We start from the raw sequence: 21,606 nt of genomic DNA, 5'->3' as shown, positions 1-21,606 counted from the left end.
CTTAAATTTGGGAACTCTTCTACAGGCTGCAAATTACTTGGACATCAAAGGTTTGCTTGATGTCACATGCAAGACAGTTGCAAACATGATCAAGGGGAAAACTCCAGAAGAAATTCGCAAGACATTCAATATTAAGAATGACTTCACTGAGGAGGAAGAAGCACAGGTACTTGATCTGGATTTAATTATGCTTTAGCTGATTTTGTGCTGAATTATTATGTAGTGCTTCATAATTTAGTGTGTGATGTGACTGGTTTGTTAACAGTAAATGTAAACTGATACATCAGCCCCTCATAATTGGGTTGCTGTTGCTGGAAGATCTTTCAGTGCTTGCAGCACATTACCTGGGAAGGTCAAAGCAAAGCATATTGACTTCCTAGCGCAATGCATGTCTGTTAAGAAAACATATGGGATGGTTTGTGGCAGCATTAGTTAGCTGTTTTTGGAGATGTAGTAAGAATGCTGAAGGTGCATTGATGAACGTGACCAGAAAGGTAAGATGTCTGGTTTCTTGTCTTTAATGAACGCATTGATCTTAAAACTTGAGCAACAAACCAACTGCCAAAGGGCAGAGTTGTGGAAGGTGAGAATGAGAGGCCTTGCTTAAACACAAAGGCAGCGAATTGTACACTTAGGTTTGTCTTCAGGGCTGTGTTATGAAATAAGCAATTCAGTCTGAAGCTGAGTCCATATGCTTTACTTGGAAAAAAATCACTTGATCAAATCTAGGCATGAGAATAAATTGTGGTTTGTATTGATAAACGGGTTGGTTTGGAAGGCTGACATTTTTATTGCAAACCCTGCATGGAAAATTAAAGCAGTTTCCAAGTTTATGCCTTTCTTCAAAAGTAATTCTCAACACTTATGTGAAAGCTAACTTCTAGAACTTCACTGCAATATATTAATAGCTAAACTGTTCTTTCAGGTACGCAAAGAGAATCAGTGGTGCGAAGAGAAGTGAAGTTTGTGCCTGACACGAACACTGTAAGGATTGTTCCAAATACTAGTTGCACTGCTCTGTTCATAATTGTTAATATTAGACAAATGCAGCAGCAAATGAAGTTGTGTTAGCAGGATATTGTTCCCTTTGCATGTGTAGTGTTTTTTTTGAGTACAAATTCAAATCTTCTGAGTTTTTACTAGTGTAATTGGATGTCTTTTTACTTTACCCTGCAATGAATAAAACAACTAAGTGGATTCTGTATGGAGAGTAACACTTAAGGTTATTTTCATTATGCTTCTGAACTCTTCAAGTTGAGTTACAATGCTAAAGGATTAACTCCATTGTAAATAAACCCACCTATGACCACTTCCTCCAGAACAACATGCTGGTATTTACAGGGTATTGATAGCTTCAGGAGGGAAACTAGAATGGGTCTTGGGGATCTAGGCAAGTAAAAAGTTACTGGATTTTTTCCAAAAACATGGTGAGGAGAGTTAATGTTACTTAAAGCTTGGTAACTTTTAGGATGGTTCTTGTGCTGCTTTTAAAGAAATGTGACCACTCTTTTGTCCTGGTAGCCTTGCCCTATAGACTGATGACAGATGTGATCTAGGACTAAGCAAGCTCCTGACAGTTAGATTTGAATACTTTAACCATGTCTTGAAGACCTGCCTCTTGCTGGTAGCAGATGAAAAGTGTGTTGCTTTATGCACAGGATTGGTGTGTTTTTATATGTTAGTTAGAAGCGGAATCCAAGTTTGACCAAAAAGTGACTGACATTACCAAAGTTAATATTCTTGACCTGTGCATGCCATTAGTGGCTGTTTTTTAGGCAATTTTAAACAACCCTTGTGACGTAGCTCTTTAAAACATGGTTCTGTGTGTCTGCAGGAAATCTTATGCCTCTCTATGTGATACTTCAGCTAGTAGAGACTTAATTATTGCATACAAAGCTAATGCAATATGAAGCTTAACTTCTTTGGACAAAGCCACTTGCAACTAGTTAAACAGTAACTGGTTTTCTGATTTTTATTGTTTTTTTACAGTTCCCTTATAGGGAGTAGGAGATGGTTGTGTGGTAGATCTTTGAGGTGTGCTCCTAGCTTGTATTGCATTCCATTCTCTGTATAAACCCTAGCGTAGAACAAACTTGAATAAACATACTTATCTCACTTCAAATATCAGTGTTTCACTTCTGCATTAATAAAGGGCTTTTAAACTTTTGTTTGCAAATGGCTCTAGTTATTTGAAACCAGACAATCTTACTGTTGCTGCTGAGGGTACAAATAACAGCACTGAGGCAGTGATTGAGCCACTGGTCAGACAACTTTGCAAACTCAGTTGGAAGTTAGGTGCAAGCAATCCAGCTGGATACTCTCTGATGGCTCCCTAGCTTTTAGGTAATTTGTGTAACTCTTAATGAAAGCATTCATCCCTTGCTTTAAGGCAGCATTCCAACCCATGCTTTGGATGCAGCTGCTGCTCAGATCTGCTTGTTCATGAGGCTGCTGGGCCTGCCTTTGTGCTGATGTGTGTGTCATATGGGTGTGTTACAGATACTTTCTCGTCAGTTGGCATTAACACACTTGGGTGCCAGGCCTGGATGTGATGGAGCCTTTCCAGCACCCTGTATTGCAAACAATACACTTCAGTTTAAAAGTGATGCTAGAGAAAGATCTGATTACCATTCTTTCTGTGGCTGTCACTGTAATTTAATATTTAGCTTATTGTGGGATTTTATGAGAAATAAATCCATCTGTGTGATGTTGGTGTTTGGAATGCACTAGTTCACCCGAGATGTGTGGTGTTGCCAATATAGAAGCCTGTAGCATAGTTGTGTAGACCTGGTAGTTAGGATTCCATACAGCTTCCTTTCTCTCATTGACATTCCCCTCCAGTACAATCTCTGCTGTGTACTTTGGAATTCTTGAAAGGGGGAGACACTGTCCCAGTTCCCACTGTTAAACTTTGTGTTACTATTTAACTTGTATGCTGCTACCTTAACCCTTTTTTTTTAAAGTCATGGCATGATCAGGGATAGCTGCTGAAGTGATTAAATGTGGGGTAGGGAAGGCAAGGAGTTGGCCAGGGATTGTAGGAGAAAGGGGATTTTTTATTTTCTTTGTCTTGGTTTACTATTTCAGTCTTATCCATTGAGGATTACTGGAAAGTATTCTACAAGCTTCAGACATAGAGATCATAGGATCATGGAATGGGTTGGGTTGGAAGGGATGTTAAAACCTATCTAGTTCCACCCCTGGTGAAGGGCAGGGACACCTCCCACTGGACCAGGTTCCTCAAAGCCCCATCCATCCTGGCCTTGAGCACCTCCAGGGAGGGGGCAGCCACAGCTTCTCTGGGCAACCTGGGCCAGGGCCTCCCCACCCTCCTTGTGAAGAATTTCTTCCTAATGTCTAGTCTAAATCTTCCCCCTTCCAGTTTAAAGCCATTCCCCCTCACCTTATCACCCCAGGCCCTTGGAAAAAGCCCCTCCCCAGCTTTCCAGGGGCACCTTTCAGTGCTGGAAGCTGCTGTAAGTACTCCCTGGAGCCCTCTCTTCTCCAGGCTGAGCAACCCCAGCTCTCTCAGCCTATCCTCAGAGCAGAGGTGCTCCAGCCCTTACATCATCTTTGTGGCCTCCTTTGGACCTGAACTGGGGGAGACAGGAATATGTTTGAATACTAATAAATAGTTATTGGATGGTTGGGTAGAATTATAATTTCCAGTGGCCTATTTTTGAATAGCCAGTCTGGCAATTACTTTATTTATAAAGCTATAAACATATTTTGAACATAAAAGCCAAAAAAATACAAACTCAATGAAGTAAAAAAAAATTACAACAAATGATGGATAGGCATTGGACAAATGAAAGTACAGCTGTGAAACACTTATCCCTGCTACATACATACAGTGGTTTTGCTTGGTTTAATGAAGTGGTACTTCCATGACTTCTACATTCAAACTGATGTCAGGAACTCAAATCTGTTTTTCAAGAAGAGTTGAAATTGCTGTGAACTAAAAACAAAAAAAATCCTTGCTGCGATAAAAAAATTAAGGGCAAAGGTTTCCTTCTATTAAAAAAAGACTATTAACACAAAATAGCAACACTTCATATAGCATTTCTAAAGACACTTTTTTTGGCATTAAGTAACTTTGTTTTGGCATTGGTTATCAGCCGTGGGTGCGTGACACAAGCTGCTCCTGCTCACTGTTTTGTCCTGGAAAGGCGCAGCTTGAAGTTCTGTTATCTGGTGTGTTTTGTGGGAAGAAAAAAAGGTTACCTTTCCCCAGTTAGACCAGTACAAACTGAACATGTTAGAGGGTACTGAGAGGATGTTCTCAGTTTGTACTGCGGCAGCTGCAAGCACAGGGTAAGGTCTGGCTTAACCTGTGTGTAGAGAGCTGAGCGCAGGGTGGAGAGTGGGTGTAGCTGCTCCCGTGCTGGGGCTGTGGAAACGCTTCCACCCCTGGAGTGCATGAGGAAACGCTCCTGGAGACGGAGCAGCAGGTTTCACTGAGGAGGTTTGGCAGGAACTGGGATGGAATAATGCTGAGAGGATGCTAAGATACAGCTGGGCCTTCGGCTGGTGAGCGTGCCCTGACCAGAGTCAGGCATCCACGCTGCTGCAGAGGGGGAAAGGAGCCTTGAAATAAGGGGTGAAAGTCCTGCTGAGTTCTGAAATGACTGAGGGCTGCTTGCTGTGCGCTAGTGCTATGTTGGCCTTGGGCAGAAGACAGTTTAATACTGTTTGGGACTTTTTCCTGGTGTTCCTTGGACACATCTGCTTTTTTTTTTTACCCCTGCCTTTCCTTTGCTGCAAAGACATCATTCATCCAGCCCCAAAACAGCACTTGAACATGAAGTTATGTCAGCTTTGCACCCAGGTCTGTGTTACGCGAGGCCACTGCAGCCAATTTGTCATCGGTGGCTTTTGCAGTAGCTGAGACTCGTACAGCACCTACAGCAGAGGGGCTCGGGGTGGCACCCAGTGAGCTGAGACGTGGCTGGGGGCGTTAAGCGATTTTTTTTGTTTGTTTTTAAAATCAAGTGATCAAAAGAGATGGTGTCAGATGAGGAGGAGTCTGCCCGGTTCCTCTGGTCAGCACTGGAGCGTGCTGAGGTAATTTAAACCTGAGCAGGTTGCATATTGCTCTAGTGCTCTGTAATTACCCTTCTGAGCACAGAAAGTACATGGGCAAGTGTACAGTTGGCAGCCAGTTCACATAATGCTACTTCTCAAAGGGTTAAAATGATTCTTTCAGACTTCGAAATGACTCTCTTCAGTCTTTTCAGGTTTGTGCACATCGCTTTCATTCAGTGCTTCTGGAGTTACATTTACACAGGAGAGGCGTAAAGCAGTAGATTTAGATCTTCTAAGCTAAAACTGGAGTTAAAAAATCTACGCTACTGTAAGCAAAAGTACCTAAATAAAAGGAATAAACCCAAAGCTGCTCTACAAACTGATCAGGTTTGGTGTTTTTTAAATTTTGAATCTTTGAAGCATAAACTTGTTTAAAAAGTTCTTTTTTTAGTCCAATGTAAAAAAATTAGGGTTTATAGTTTTTGTGTTAGGAACAAAAATATATAAAAATATTTTGTACATTATAAAGGTCATCTTACTCCCTTGCAGTTCTGCAATAACATTATTACATAATTTGCATTCAGTACTTTAAAACCTATTCGGTAAAGTAGAAAAAAATAGCCTCTTTCTCCCCATGTCATGGTATTTTTCTCTTCAGCAGTCAAATGTATCTCTTTCAAGCAGGAAAAGCCCCTGTGCTGGACTAGATTGTGGTCTCTGAGCAGTCTGTAAACCTGAGAGACATCAAGGACTTGGATTAAGTTGGGATTTACATCAGTTCAGAGAGATCAGAATGTATCTGCGGTGCTTCTTTATCAATCTCCGAGTATAAATAAAATACCAGAAACCGGTGAAGGTTCTCAAGCTGGAGAGAATCCATAAACATTTGGCATCGTCCTGGGAGTGGCGGGAGGATCTGTTAGAAGAAGCTAGAGTGAGGTTTTTTAAGAAGTTCTGCACTGAATCATGACAAGAAGGGTTCTGATGGTGCCGTGGGTGCGTGCGGAGAGGAGCCTGGTGCGCAGAGCTGGGCTCTCCACCCACGGGCCAGATCACTGGTGGGTTTGTGGCAGTCCAGGTGTGCAGTGAACAATCCCTCACAGTGAGGGAGACCAGCACCCGATGGACAAAGCAAGCCCTGGCCCTTCCAGCGATCAGAGACCGCCTGCTTGCAGCCACCGCCACCTTCTTCTCAATCAAGAATGAAAAATTCACCTCCAAGGGTTTAGATATCTCATTTATCTGCTTGGATCAGGAAGCTCTCATTGCTACATTTCATTTTCAGACATAGGGGCTTTTAAAAAACACTCCTAGTCCAGCTTTTCCAGCCCCGTGGTGAAACAGCTATGAGAGATGTGTGAGCGAGCGCCTGCTTGTAAAGCGGCGCGGAGGGAGTGGAAGGCAAGGTCAGAGCGATAGCACCTACCACCTACTGCAGCAAGCTGGGAGTTTGACTGCGCTCTCTTCAAACAGGAAGATAATGCAGTAAAAAAGAAACAGAAAAACCCCAAACAAACAAAAAAAGCAGCACAGGGCAGGGACAAAAGGCTTATTTACTCGTCAGCACTTCAAATTTTGGCAAGTACTCATTTTTTCACCTTTTTTTTTTTTTTTTTGCAATCACTTTTCTCTCTTTAACCCTCACCCCCCCAAAAGAAAAACAAATGAGGTTTTCCAGCATCCTTAAGTCATCCTGGCGCCTAACTTTGCACGTTTGACAGGGAGATGGGGAATGTGGCTGCGCTCTGGTCCTTTTCAGCGGGCGGCAAACCAGGTGGGAGCGAGCGTCGTGCCCAGTGTCCAGCCAGCGCGGCCGGGAGCGTGGGACTATGTCCCCGTGGGGGCCAGGCTGGGGGCTGGGGGCTCCGTGGGCGCAGCCGAGCACCGGGGGGGAGGCCTGGAGGAGCTGGCGGTGGTCGGGAGGCGAGCGGAGCCAGGGAGGGGGTCTGGCTGTTCTCTGTGTGCGGAGTCAGCGGGGGCTGCGAGCTTGGCTGAAGGGAAAGCAGAGGAGATGCATTGGAGCGCGTCCAGAGGAGAGGGAGGGGAGTCTATAGCACTTCCATCGGAAGAAACTGGGCTGGCACAGCGTCCTTCTCCTTGTAAGTACCGAATGCACTTCTTTTTCCTCCTAGGAACAGCGGAGAGAGGGATCTGTGAATCCACGGGCACGCAGCAGCCCTGAACCTGCGCTGGGGGGCACGCAGCCCTAGGGGGATTCGCGAACCCCCTTTTCACTGTGGTCCCAGCCGGGGCTCCCCTGCAGCTGTGACCGGAGCGGGGCTGCAGCAGTGAACGCAACCAGGGCTGCGGCTGCAACGGGGCTGCGGCTGGGAATGCAGCTGGGTGGGAGGCTGTGAATGCAGCCAGGGCTGGGGCTGGGAATAGAATCATAGAATAACCAGGTTGGAAGAGACCCACCGGATCATCGAGTCCAACCATTCCTATCAAACACTAAACCATGCCCCTCAGCACCTCGTTCACCCATGCCTTAAACACCTCCAGGGAAGGCGAATCAACCCCCTCCCTGGGCAGCCTGTTCCAGTTGTACGAGGCTGCGAATGCAACCAGGGCTGTGGCTGCAACGGGGCTGGGGCTGCGAATGCAGCTGGGGCTGCAGCTGTGAATGTAACCAGGGCTGTGGCTAATGCAGCTGTGTGGGAGGCTGTGGCTGCAGTGAGGCTGCGGCTGTGAATGCAGCTGGGTGGGAGGCTGTGAAGGCAACCAGGGCTGGGACTGGGGCTGCAACGGAGCTGGGGCTGTGAATGCAACCAGGACTGTGGATAATGCAATTTGTGCTCTGCGCTGCGGCTGTGAATGCAGCCGGGTTGGAGGCTGTGAATGCAACCAGAGGTGGGGCTGGGGCTGCAACGGAGCTGGGGCTGTGAATGCAGCCGGGGAGCGAGGCTGCGGCTGCCCCGGGGCTGGGGCCGCTGCAGTTCCCGCAGCCACCACCAGGCGGCTCCACGGGGGCGCCGGGGGGACTATGGGGGGGGAGCAGCTGCCCCCCCACCCCCCCCAAGGTGAGGAGAGGAGGGCAGGGGAACAGCGGAAACCACGGGGAGAAAAAGCAGGAATAAAAACGAAAATAACAATAAAAAAAGTCCTAAGCAATTAAATAAATCATCATGGGATGGTTTGGGTTGGAAAGGGAGCTCGAAGCCCACCCAGCTCCACGGGCAGGGACACCTCCCCCTGGGTCAGGGGCTCCCAGCCCCATCCAGCCTGGCCCTGAACCCCCCAGGGATGGGGCAGCCACAGCTTCCCTGGGCCAGGGCCTCCCCACCCTCATCGCGAAGAATTTCTTCCTAAAATCCAGTCTAAACTTCTCTTTTAGCTTCAAACCATTACCCCTTGTCCTATTCCTGCAAGGGATCATCAGGAAAAAATCCTACTAGACATGATAACAATTAAAAAAAAATCAAGCTTAGGTGGTTGTTCCTCAGCAGCCCCAGCGTTAACGCCGCCTCCAAGGCTCCCCTGGTTCTGGGGGGCTGAGTGGGTGGCCGAGCTCAAGGCTGGCCCATTCCCCAGCTGCCGCAGGGCTCGCGGCCCCTCAGCACGACGCTGCCCTCCGTGCCTGGTTTTGGCTTTTCTCCTGAGGCAACGCCAGCCAGCCCAAAAATCTTAAGGTCTTAAGAACATCTTGTGGTCCGTCTCCTAGCGGTCTCCTGCAATCATGCACAATCAGCTACTGAGCTCTTCTTTCTGCAGCAAAAGCCTCTGGTCGCGGCCACCTCCGCATCTCAGGACACCTCATGTTCACTCCTGACTCGGTGCCGCAGCTGAGCTGCAGGTTCTCAACAGAGGCTCGGGAAGAGGGAAGAAAAGAGCCTGGTCTAAGGTCTAATAAGCCATCATCTGAGGCTGGCTGAGGTCCTGCTGCGGATGTTAGGCCTGTCCTGAGCTGGTCAGAAGACTTCTGGCCTTTGGAAGCCAGGTCACCTTTTAACCTGCTAACTAAGCTCAGGAAAAACCAGCTCAGACACTTCATACCACGGCTCTGCTGGGCAGGGAATGTTTGCAGTGCCCTCTCCCTCAGGAAGCAGGGACACGAGCACGGAACGCACTGCAGACAGGAGAAAGAGAGGTGAGGCAGAAGCAGGGCCTGACTGAACTGCAACCAGACTTTGGCTGTGAAAGACTCGGTTCCACATTTCTTTTCTGTGGAGCACGACAGAGCTCGTTGGATGGGGAAGAGGGACTCGCAAAAAGGTTTTTTTTTACAGCAAGTGCCCCATTGGTGGCAGCTCTCCACCCCTAGCCTCGCTGTACTAAGCAGCAGCCTGCTGGGACCAGGAGGGTCCTGATGAAAACAGAGCCTGGGGAGCAGGACCAGCCTCCCTTGATCCCCTGGAGAAGACATTCAGGTTCCTCACTCATCCATAAGTTATGATTTGGGGGTTGGGAGTCCTCAAAACGACAAGTCATACATCATCCTTGCTGCAGGTGGCTTTGGGCATGGTTCCTCCACATCCCTTGACAATTCTGCTGTTTAGTATGGAAAAGGGGAATATTTACCCTGAGTTGCAGGTGCTCAGATTACTTTAATCACTCCAGGCTTTCCAGAGTCAGTCCCTCGCACTGTCTCATGTTATTCTTACATACTCTGCGTTGAGCTGGTTTTCCTTCACTTCATGTGACGGCTTCTTCACGTCACCTGCTATGGATCCTGGAGCATCTCAGTACAGTTTTAAAGGCGAGAGCTCTCAAGATGTCACCTTGATAGTGGCAAGGGATAGTTCCTCTGCTAGAGATGGTCTTAACGACTTGATAGCTAAAACAGCTAATAAGAACATCTTCCTCCTGCCTAGCGCTCTGCCTCATTTGAGGAAAACAGATCAAATGGAGAACTTGCTAATGCGGGCACACACCTTTCTTTGATCTGACTAATGAAGAACTAAACGGTGTTAGAATATGTATTAACTGGCCCAGTATTAAACATGACTTTGCACTGGACATGAACAAGAGAAGCGCTATTACTGCTGTCAGCACCATCGTTAGCCGTGGTGACCCAATTAACGCGATATGAAACACGACAGCCCTGCCGAACTGAATATTTAACTCGGAGGTTATTTTACATGGGCTGTAATTTCCCAGAGCAGATGAGCCCGAGGAGATGCTCTATTTTCCACAGACGTGTCCGGAGTAGCTGCACGATGAGAAATTGCAAGGACCTGCTTAAGATGATACAAACTGATCCCTTGATTCACTGACTTAAAATAGCAGTGGAAAAAGATACTATAGGTTGCTGATAGTGACCTGGTTAGTGGGCTAAGGTTGATGCGGCTATTACACACCTAAAGGGAGTTATCCCTCTCTCTAAGAACTACAGCACCCTGGAGCGGTTTGCCCCAGGTCAGAGGAGGAGGGTGAAACCTCTAGAGCAGGAACACAGTTCTAGCCAAACTCTCCTGTGGAGTGGAAATCCTCCAGTGGAAGTTGCCCTCTGCAGGTGACCAGAGCACGTAGGATGGAGCCCTTGAGCTGGCAGCAGCACGTTAGTAGAGGGAATTGCAGAACAGCTGGGGCTACCCAGGGTTTGAGAGGCAAAGGGTAAAACATAAAAGCATGCTAAGTTCTCCGAGCACTTCAGCAGCCTGGGTTAATGGGGAAGCAGTGCAGAGGAGAAGCTGAATTAAAAGAGTTCAAATGAAGGCAAAGTGGAGTTGGAGGAAGCCCCTGCAGAGCTGCAGGCGTGCGCTGCGAAACGGGGCGCTTGGCTGGGTAGCACCACTGGGTGAGTGACCGGGGCCACAAAACCCCCTCGCTGGACATTCAAGGTAAAGCATTAATGAGACATCAAGGGAGCTCTGTACAGATTATTAACCAGTATAAAAACAGGGCTTGATGGCATCACCCGTTTCGCTGTCACAGAGCAACTGGAGCAGCAGGAAACGGTGTCAGGGAGGGGAGCTTGCCCGGTTGCAGCCACTCACGCTGTCCATGGGGTCCGTGGCCAAGCACCATCGGGGCTTTGGAGCTCAGGTTTGGCTGGACTAAGTGATTTCACGCCCTTTCAGCTGTGGTAAGCACATTAAGCCACACTTCTAGACCGCCTGAGTCCTCAACGCACTGGTATCAAAACATGCTATGAATTGTAGACCTCTGTGCTGGAGCCTCCCTGCTTTGGTGCCCAGGTCCAGAATGTCTGGATGCATTCATAGACTCCCTGCACCAGGCAGCACTTGGTTCTTGCACTAAACTTTCCTATTGCCTGGCCACGTCCGTTCCCAAGAAGCCCAGGGCACAGGGTACTTGCAAACTGTCTCAGTGCTTGAGGCTCTCCTCAAACTGCTGGACTTCAGGGCCAGGAAGAGGGAGATCCCAAAATACATGGTTAGCACCAGCATAAATGGGGAAAAATAAACACTGCTGGCCCTCGGGTGCTATTTATGCAATAGGAAATCTCTACCAGGGGCAAAAAACCCCCCACATCAGCATCACAGAGGTCTCCACCCTGGAAATAAGCTTTTAACACCAGGGAGGTCCATCAGCCAAGGAACATGTACAGCATCACACCAACATTGCCCGGCAGGGTAAGAATCCCAGGGTTCAGGTGACCCTTGCAGCTCGGACAACAACTCCGGGTGATGCCTGGAGCAAAAAAACCATCCCCACCTGGCTGGAGCAGCCTGTGCCAGCGCTGGGATGGCTGCAGGAGCACGCACGGAGCCGAACCCGCTCGCCCAGGAGCACCCCAGCAGCACGGAGATGCTGATACACACCTGCACGGGCCGCACCAGTCCGTTTGTTGGTTGAGGCCAAAGCGAGCTCTGCATTTCTTAGGAGAGGCAGGATCTGAACACAGAAGCATGCGTGGCGGAGAATGGGCAAGGCAGAGGCACAAAGAGGAGGAGGAGGAGCAGGAGGAAGAAAAGAGGCAACATCATTTTAGCCACTTTAACACACGACTAACAGACTACAATCCAATGCGGTTTCTGCGACAAACCGGTGCCGGCACCGCTTCTCCTGGAAAAAAGTGATCGTTAGGCAAATATCAGTGATCACTGCTGGCAGCTGGACAAGGAGGAGGTTTGGGAACCGGCCCCAGCTCTGGGAAATATGGGCAACTATGGGGAAATTTACAGCTCTTTGAATTTAAGTCTGAAAAAGCTGCTGAATCCCAGAGGCGCTGCCTGCATCCTTACCTGCTCCCTGCCTTTCCAGCAGCGACTGAACGGGGCTGCCAGGAGCTCAGACTGCACACGGAAAAGAAGAGGAGGAAACATTGCAGAAGCAGGCTGAAAGCAGAGTTAGCACCAAGGGGACCCAGGCCCAGGTTATTCTACTCTGCCGCTCACCGTTTCCCCCTACTTTTAATGGGGAAGCAATTCTCCATGGCCTTTCCTAAAATGTTGCAGTTTCACTGTATAATTATGGGGCTCATTAGGGTGAAGCCCTATTTGTTTGCTGGCATCTGATCTTTTCGCTCTAGTGCTGTAAATGGGGTTTGAACAGCACATTTCTGCACAGAAGTCACCCTCCCTCTTTCAGCCACCCCCAGTGTCTGCTGTTGTGCACGACCAGCAGCTGTTTTTTCAGTCCATAATGGGTGGAATTATTATTTTCCAGACAACGTATACATAGTCTTATATATTTATATATAAATACACATATTCTACACATAAACCTAAAAGCTGGTATTCCCTGTATTGGTCTAAACACTGAATGAGATCAACACTTTTAAATAAACTGAAGCGATTACTAGGACACAGTCATGGAGTTGCATTTATGGACAATTCAAAGAGGTCACCCAACAGCAATTCATTAAAATAATGAAAAGTAAAGAAGGGCACTGAGCAGTAATGAACTGGTAGGCTGGAGAGTGGGAAAAGCTCTCTGTAAGTCAATCACAGAATGGACATACTGGAAAAAACAGGCTATCTAACTTCATGTACGTGTGGTGCCATAGTGGGCATAGACAGTCTCTTATTTTATAATGAATATTCAGTGGTACTGATATTATTTGTTCCTGATATGGCAGAAATACTTCAGAAATCAGAGCAGGAATAGCCTTGGATGATGGGAATGTGTGTGTGACCAGCTGAAATCTATTAAAAGGGCCCTTTCTAATAAACACTGTGGTGCAAGGAGGCAGCTGGGAGTGGTTTTTATATCACTTTGCCTGAACTCTAGGTTACTTTGAAATGAAACCCAAATTTGGGATCATCCCATGGGTGGTCTTCAACCCTGTCTCTGCATTTAGTCCACTCCATAAGGAGTTTGCTTTAATTAACAGTATCTGTAGGGCTGATGGGAATGTTCACTCTGGATGTTTTGAATGGATGAAGTTTTGTGATAATTTATATTAAGTTACACACTTGCCAAACCTCATATTTTCCCTTTACATGTACTACCCGAGTTCTAATTCAAACGTGTCTATGAAAAAGTCATCAAAATGTTAACTTTTAAAAAACTAGCACATTTCTGTTGTTAAACTCGGGAAAATAATAGAAACCATGGTAAAACACGACACCAGCTTCGCCTTTGGGTCATCCCCTCTGAGCAGAAACAAAGGGACAGCCACCGAGCCGCACGCATTTACCTGAGTTGGAATCTTGCTGCTTTTCCCGCGTTCGTCTCTTCTTTTTCCCCTAGGAAATCAAAGGAAAAGCTGTTAGCCTGTCCTCATAGGAGACCAAGGGTGCTGTGCAGGGTTTTTGGGGCTGGATCGGGCTGCGGCGAAGGCTGCTGCTGCCCAGTGAGAGATGATCTGGGAATCGCTGCAAGGGCACCTTTGCCAACTCCTACCAGTCCTCCTTGGTCCACCCTGATGCATCTCACCTGGGAATCCCACCCATTATTGCTTTAATTAATTAATTAATTAACAGATTTAACTAGATGAATAGAATTAGACAAGATTTCCTGCATGCAGCGGAGGCAGTGTGATCAACAGCTGATCCTCCTGACCTATATTTATTCCTCTGCCCTCTTTATGTTTCTAAAAGGCACTTGGCCCATTTTAGCACCTTCCCTGTTTCCAATACATGCTTTAATGTGGTGCCTTATACCTGAACAGAAATTTCTCTATAATGTGTTACCAAGAGGAGCATTCTTGATTTCAAACAGGAAAGAAAGTTCTAGGAAATCCCCCCAAATTGATTTTTAAATAACACTTATCTAATTCAGTGGTTTTGCAGCTCTGGACCCATCCCTCATTCTTCCATTTTCTTCTCTCACTAGCCAGAAAACCCAGTTTTATCCCCAAACTGCCTCTGATTCACAATAGGCAACAACTCTCCTTATCTCCTAATGAGCTTATTAATGAGGGCACAGCAGTGTAAGAGCAAACCTGGCCTGCGTGGAGCAGGCAGCTCACGGGGCTGCCTTTGACCTGTGACTTTGTATATGACTTCTTGTGGTTTGAGTGAAGGTGGAAAGCTCCAGGCTGCGGTAAGCTTTTTCTTCAGTGTGGGAGCAACTGTATTTCCTGCCCGATATCCGCATCACGTGCTGCAGAAGTGACCTACATTCCTCCTCCCTGCTCGAGTTCCGAAGAGAAAAGCATCTCTTGTAACGACCACAAGACCCAAAGCAGCTGCTTGCCATGCTGGGAGAGCACCTTCGGAGCCCACTGTTTGCTCCATCTTCTGGAAAAAGGAGCCAGCCCTCAGCAAGATGAAGGATGCTACGGGACTGAGGCTTCCATGGAGGGTGTGCTTGGTCTTAGAGGAAGATGGTGCCATGCTCGCCAGATGCCGCTGCCCTCCAGATGTTCACCCACCAATCCTGCTGCCCTCTGGAGCTGCTCTTAGAGAAACCCAGGTTCTGCCTTGGTGTCTCTAAGGGTGAATCTGGAGCGGCAGCATCCAGCACTGATCCTGCAAAGCTGCACATGGATACTGAGCTCCTGGTCTGTACTTGCAAGGAGGCAGCGACATCTGTGCTGCTGCAGGGAAACATGAGCTGGGGCATCCTGTAACCTCTGCTTTTTCTACATCACCTCTGCCCTCTGTTTTTTTGCTTTTCTTGTTTTATTTTTGATCTGTTTAAGGGTGTTTTCTTGCCCTTGGTGGAGCTCAGGCTTTCTGGAAGGAGGGCTGGGGTCAGGGGGAGCTGGATGGGTGCTCACTGCGTGGCTCTCTGGGGAAAGAAAGCGGCTTCGAGGGAAACGATGGAGCCTTAGATCAAAGGGCAGAGCCCTCGAGTGGATAGACAGAAATCTAAAGACTTCAGTGTGCTCTGCTTCAGGTCTCTAATGAGCTCGTTAGGCATGGGACATCAAAACAGTTGAGAAAGCCACTAGAAAAGACCCTGAGTTTATCCCATGCTTCTGGGGCTCTGCTACACCTATGCAACCTCGTTTAACATGGTGCCGCTGAAGTGATTAATATAGCTAAAGGAAATGATTTCTGTTTTAAGAGTAACCTTTAAATGTGCCATGGAGTAGCCCGGAGGCTTCCCAAGCGCTGGCCCTACCACCATGAGCTGTGAAGCAGCTTTGTCCCTTCGGCCAGCCCAGGAGCTGCTGCTCCAAACAGAGCCACTATTTTAGATGTGGAGACAAGTCAGCTCTCTATATAAACCAAAACACATTTTTTTTCTCTGCTCACACCCTGGGGATCAGTTTGGCATCGATTGCTGCAGCAGCGCACCTCACTACAGCCAAAACCGAGGAAGACCAAGGCTGGAGCTTCCCTTCGTTCCCTTGTACGTTCTCTGGCCATGGCAACACCTGATCCCAACACTCACTATGTTTCAGGGCCCTTTGCACTAGGTAATTTCTATTGCTGAGAACCACCCCTATCTGCCGCGGCAGCCACTCACGTAGTTGTCTCTGGCAGACCAGCCGGGGTAGAGCTGCATGTGGAGCTGCCGTTCCTTGCGAGCCAGTTCGTAGTATTTGGCCTGCTCCTCTCGGGACAGCGCGTGCCACTGCAAGGACAAGCATGGACGTGAGACGTAGCCCTGATGTCCCATCACAGCCACCCTACACATCTGAGACCACATACTTAAAGGGTAAGAGCAGCCGGTTCTGAAAGCAAAGGCTTTTTTACATGCTAAAGAGCAGCTGCAAAGGACAGGGATGACACCCTGGGATGATGGTGCTGAGCCCTGTGTGCTCTTACCCTCCTTCCCAAGATCTGGTTGATAGCGGCGCTCTCCTTCAGGGTGCATTCGGCAATGACTTTCGCCCGCATTTCTTTCATATATAACATGAAAGCATTCAGGGGCTTCTTGATAGTGGGCTTCTTGGCTTCCTTCTCTCTCTTTGGTTCTGGTTGAGGTTTCCTTTGGTTGGACCAAAAGATGAGCTGTTAGTGTCAGAGCCACCCTCCGGCCCGGCTAAGAAGCAGAAGACTAAATGCATGAGCAGGCAGGGGATGCAAGATCTGCACCTTGGATGTGCGCTGTTGCCTGATGCAGGCAGAGCTTGGTGCTCATCCATCTTCCCTGCCATACAAACATCAACAGGGATAAATGAAACAAGCGTTAAGTGCTAACGCTGTTGAGGAGCCCTGCTGGCACTCCCAACTTACATGTTCCGGTCATAGTGCTCCATCTCTTGCTTGCCGGAGTGGGGCACGATGGCGGGGTGCGGGATGCCGGTGGTGTGCATGCCGGAGCCCAGCATCAGCGGGTGAGGGAACCTGCAACAGAGAGCGGATGAGCCGTGCCGGGAGGGCTGCGCCGGGGATGCTCGGGACGCTCGGGCAGCCGGAGCGGCGCATCTCACGAGGTGGCACTCTGACGTGGCACAAGCAGACGACATGGAAAGCGAACCTGCGGTGCTGCCAGGCTGGTGCGGGGCAGGCAGTGCCCACCACCCTGGGTCACCCACGCTGCGAGGAAACCAGCCCGCGCTGAGACCCAGCCTGACCCAGATCAAGGGCGCTTTCAACCAGCAATTTCATCTACTCAGATCTCTGTTGTAACAATATCTTCTTAGCACTGCGGAAAGGAACAACAAACTCAACCCAGGCTTTGGATGGGAGAGATTAGGACCACCCCGCACCTTTCTTTTAACAGAAACAGCATAAGTCTGAACATGAACCAAACTGCAACTGTAGGAGGTGCACCTTGCCTAAGCAATGCTCTCCACCAACACGGGACTGAGATCACGAGAGGTCTCACTAGCTTTCAAGCTTCATTAGTGCTCTCTCAAGTTTTAGAAGGTAAAGCCAGCGCAGCCGGCTTTGCCAAGCTTGCCACTTTATGACTGCACCTTGAGATGGCAGAATTGCCCATGGGAGATGAACTGTTCATTAGATATGCTGGCACAAAAAGAAAAGCTGTTTAATTTAATCCACCAGCACAGTCTGATCCTTATCTGACCAGGTGTATTTTCTCGGCTGCAGCAGCGCTGCAAAATCCACCCTAAAATCCTGTGAGCAGGAGCTGCTGCACCAGGCTCAGGGAGGCTGCTGGGTCTCTGCAGGGAACTGTTCGCTCCGCTCTGGCCTTCGCCTTCGAGGTTGGGCACAGGAGAGCGAGGAGGGCTGGCAGCATCCCTCACCTCTGCTGCAGGGATCGGGGTTTGCATGGATCGAAGGTTGCCTGGCTTGAGGTTTTTGCATGGCTTGAGTTTTTTGCACGGGTAAGGGTTTGCATGGTTTTCCTGTGGGAATCCTCCACTAACAGCTCTTCAGGACAACATGAAGCAGAAGCAAAAGCTGATGGGTGAGCACACGCAGCAAGCACAGGCATCCCTGTGGTGCTGCTGTCCTCGCTGGAGCCACTGGGCTCTGACTCCCATCCACAAGGGATGTATTTTGCTCATTGGGACATCTCTGGAGTCTGGGTATATTTACAGAGGGCAAAATTTGGTCCTGTGTGACCATAAGCTTGCAGTACAAACTGCCTGGGGCTGTGCTATGGGGCTCAACCTGCTCGATATTTAAGGTTGGTTGTGCCACGGGGCCTGGTCCTTGCTGGGGGAAGCAAAGCAGTGATGTGGGACTGGGGACGCTGGAGCTGTGCTTACATCTCAGAGGGCTGAGTTGTACCCATGGGAGGACAGCAAATCACTGCCTGTCCTGCTTTTAAGGATGAGACCACATAAAAAGGATCACTCTCTGCAGAGCAAAACTCAGCGGTGGTGGCTGCAGGGATATATTCAGGATTAGGGTTAGGGATATAGTCAGGATTAGGGTCAGTGACAAGGAGCAAAATCCTGAGCAATGGATTTCACCCCTTTTTCCCAAGGCTAGGCTGAAGGCAGGGGTTTCTGGCTTTGTTTAGACTTTTGCCAGTTCAACCCAAATCCTTGTGCATCCTCCCAGGATGGTCAACATTCCCCTGACTGCTCTTCGGACCAGGCACTGCCTGAAGCTCCTTCTCTGCCTGCAGCTCCCCGGGGAAGGTGCATGGCCGTCCCTGGGAGGCTGTGGTCTGCTGCAAGCTCCTGCCGCACACACTGCAAGCGCTGAGACCAGCTGAGCTGCTGCCCTGTCTCACACAGCTCATACTCACCTGGAGAAAGAAGCCCCAGCAGAAAGCGCTGACGAATACGGCTGTCTAAATCCACATGACGGGAGCGGATAGACAGACTGGCTCTGCCTGGGATCAGGAAGAAAGAGTCTATAAAGTATCCACTGCTACGTGGTGTTTCCTAAAGATTCCCTTTGCTAAGGGGACTCAGCACCGATGCGCCAGGAGCTCTGCCTGGCGGGATGCTCGAGGCATCCCCTGGGCTCACGGGGTAATGCGGGACTTGGGCTTTATTCTGGGGGGAGCTGGGTCTCCCTGCATGGGCTGGATCCAACTCTGACCCACCCCTCTGTCCCCGGGGTTGAGTAACACAGCAGTGTCGAGTTGATCCTGTTAGAACGCAGAATGTTGACATGTGCTGAAAAAAATAGATGTTGCTATTGCACAGATGATGTTGTTTAAAAGAGCACAAAACTGAACCAAAAACTAGTTCAAAAACCTAAAGCCTGGTGAGAGTCTCTCTGTGTGATGCACAAGAAGTTGTGCAGTCATGGGATGCAGTGGGAGGATCCCCAAGCACAGGAACCTCCTGGTGTCCAGAGAGAAAGCACCTGTTCTGCCCTTGTACGTGCTTCAGAAACGCTCTTTTTTCCCCAGTGCATCCCTGAAAGGATGCTCGTTATCTTTAACCAAGCCAAAAGCTGGATCCTACATCTCCTTTGAAAGTTGTTTCACAATGGGGACGGGGCTTGTACCAGCCCTGAAGTTGGAAATGAGTTTTGAGAGAGTAAAACAACTATGCATCAAGTCCCTTGTTGCTTCCAGCAAGGGATCCCCCCTTGTTTTCACATGGAGACAGCTCAGAAACACCTTGGCTTGTTCTGCAAACCTGCCACAAGATGCTCCCAGCCTAAAACTGTACAAGGAAAACAAGATGCCGGAGAAGGATGCAATGGGGTGGTTAAATGTGTACAGATACTCTTGCTCCTTCAGCCAGGCTGCACAGAGCTGTGCCTAACACCAGAACCAATTCATATTTTCAGCTCTAATAAGCACAAAAAGTGTTCGTTTATCAGTAAGTGCAGTGCCCTGCGAAGGCACTCCTGGATGCCAGGGATTTTTTAGGGCTAAAGAGAGTTTCTGCCCTGAAGAGGAACAGCAACAGCAGCCTTGAGCTGGGCTGGGGAGGAAGGAGGTTTCTGTTGCTGCTGCTCATGGGGCTGCTGAGCCTTGGCTTGACCAAAATCTGCAGGAGCTGCTCTAGGAACGGCAGGCGAGGTGGCGGAGCTCTGTTTACACCCCGCCAGGCAGAAGCCCTCTCCCAGCCGTTAGATGTCAGTGGGTATAAACACACCAACAAACAGCCAAGTGCTACCGAAACAACCTTTGAAGTCGAACACGGGTGCCGCAGGGCTGAGAAAACACTCGGAGCTAATTCAGAAGTGACATGCGTTCCCAGAGAGGCTGAGATATTGGGATAGAAAAAGAGCTGGGCACTTGTGGCTTCATCCAAAGTGATACTGACATGCAAATTAATGCAATTGCAGAATCAGTCCTTGATGGCTGGGAATGAATGATTCCAGCCTGCATCACCTGGTGATGAAAGGTGGTTTGGGAAAAAAAGGCATGGGATGGCTGAGGAGGGGCTGTCATGGCACCGTTGCTGCTCGGCTGGGGACTGGATGAGCAGCACAGTTTGCAGGCTCTTGGCTGATGTTTGCTGCCAGGCTCCTGCGAACGAAACTCACTCGACTGGACTATCAGAGGCTTTTATCCACTGTCATCCCAGCTAATTACAGAGAAAGATTGCAGCTCCTCCTCCTGAAGCACCGGGTGAGAACAAAGCCTGTTTCTGCCCAGCTCCTGCCCGACAGCTCGCAGAGGAAAAGCTGCTTCCCGCTGCCCTGGGTGGGCAGTGCCGGTGGGAGCATCCCTGGCACGAGCATCCCCAGCCCGCAGCCCCTGCTGCCCACTGCCTCCTGCACGAGGTCAACGCTGCTGCTTCTGCACACACCCATCCCAATATTCTGAGCCTCAGCTGAGGACTGGGTACTTTGGAAGAAGTTTTGGGGCTCTTTCCGTAAATTTTGGGCAGGCAAGTGGATGAGCAAGGGCTCTATTAGACACACGCAGTCTGAGATGCTGCTCTCCACTCCGGGCCATTTGTTGCTTTACCTATCGACTCTCTTAGTCACTAATGAACTCTGCTGACGAGGTTGCTCGAGGATGCCCAGCCCTGCAGATGCTGGAGCAGTTCTCAGCAATACCAGCTCTCTCTGCCACCCACCAAACGATAAAACCTCGCGCAAATCAGACTTTCCCCACTCTGCACACTCAGGGCTGCCCAGAACAGCATCCCCCTCCAGGAGAGGACCTGGCAAACAGGGTCCTTTCTCACCCCCAACTATTTCTTTCATGTTACAGCACAGTCACCCCAGTACTTGTTTTTCCTGAGGATGAATCACATCGTATGAGGAGCTAAATCATCGCCCAAGAGTAGCAGATTTAGCACAGAAGGCAAAATGTAATCTCTTTGAAGCTCAACTCTATATCAAAGGCCTCAGCCTCTTTTTCCTTGTGGTTAAATATCTGGAACAAGAAATTCATAAACAAAGCAAATCCAAAAGCTAACATTTTACTTTGTTTTTTAATATGCTTCACCTCTCCCATTTTGCAATATGTTCCGGTACCTGGTGGGCTCTGCTGGACTTTTAGCAGGTGGCACCAGGCAGGATTGGGCCACCTGCCCCCACAATCGTCCTCCCTGCACTGTCCCCCTCTCCTGGCCACCCCAAGAAGATGCCTGCAGCCACCAGCCTCCCTGTGAGCCTCTGCAAGGTCCCTGCACCACCGACCAGGATGGAAAACCAATCTGCAGGGTGCTGATGCCCACACAGCACTGCCTGCCAGACCTGGTGACAAAAGCAGGTGGCAATGACCATGGAGCACACACTGGTGTATTTTTAACTTGTGTCCTGGGGGCAGGTTTCCCAACAGGCTGTGCTTTGTGGGATGCTCCTTGAGGCTGGCTCATGCAGGAAGGACATTTCGGGAGCGCTCCAGCTCACGATGCCTCCTTCCCTGTCGCCCCTGGGGCAGCAGGTGCTGCCGTGCTGGCTGTGCCACAGCCAGGCTGCCAGGACCAGCGTCATTCACAGTGTATTTTGTCTCTGTGTGTCAGAGACACCATGGCCTGGTGGATAGAGCATC

The 21,606-nt window shown here is 49.1% G+C and overlaps 2 protein-coding genes across 9 annotated transcripts in view; one reads left to right on the top strand and one right to left on the bottom strand.

Moving 5' to 3' along the window:
* SKP1 (S-phase kinase associated protein 1) overlaps positions 1 to 2,166 on the top strand; it is a 259,109-nt gene extending 256,943 nt beyond the window's left edge. For both annotated transcript variants that reach the window (XM_069869404.1, XM_069869403.1), the window contains exons 5-6: positions 26 to 166; positions 926 to 2,166. In XM_069869404.1, coding sequence (XP_069725505.1) covers positions 26 to 166; positions 926 to 961 — 177 coding nt within the window. In that variant the 3' untranslated portion in view covers positions 962 to 2,166. The remainder of the gene's footprint in view (positions 1 to 25; positions 167 to 925) is intronic.
* Positions 2,167 to 5,484: 3,318 nt separating this feature from the next.
* Positions 5,485 to 21,606, bottom strand: part of TCF7 (transcription factor 7) — a 69,460-nt gene continuing 53,338 nt past the window's right edge. For 2 of the 7 annotated variants that reach the window (XM_069869385.1, XM_069869386.1), the window contains exons 6-12: positions 18,439 to 18,525; positions 16,506 to 16,616; positions 16,095 to 16,257; positions 15,793 to 15,900; positions 13,571 to 13,619; positions 11,751 to 11,823; positions 6,696 to 7,153 (exon numbers count right to left, since the gene is read on the bottom strand). In XM_069869385.1, coding sequence (XP_069725486.1) covers positions 6,853 to 7,153; positions 11,751 to 11,823; positions 13,571 to 13,619; positions 15,793 to 15,900; positions 16,095 to 16,257; positions 16,506 to 16,616; positions 18,439 to 18,525 — 892 coding nt within the window. In that variant the 3' untranslated portion in view covers positions 6,696 to 6,852. Of the gene's footprint in view, positions 5,942 to 6,695; positions 7,154 to 11,750; positions 11,824 to 13,570; positions 13,620 to 15,792; positions 15,901 to 16,094; positions 16,258 to 16,505; positions 16,617 to 18,438; positions 18,526 to 21,606 lie in introns of those variants that run through there. The other 5 variants (XM_069869387.1, XM_069869388.1, XM_069869389.1 and 2 more) reach the window with 4 other exon arrangements.

This window comes from Phaenicophaeus curvirostris, chromosome 15 (genome assembly GCF_032191515.1).
Source record: "Phaenicophaeus curvirostris isolate KB17595 chromosome 15, BPBGC_Pcur_1.0, whole genome shotgun sequence".
In the NCBI taxonomy this organism is placed as follows: Eukaryota; Metazoa; Chordata; class Aves; order Cuculiformes; family Cuculidae; genus Phaenicophaeus; species Phaenicophaeus curvirostris.
The sequence above is the reverse complement of the archived record's forward strand: the minus strand, read 5'-3'. Positions and strand labels throughout refer to the sequence as shown.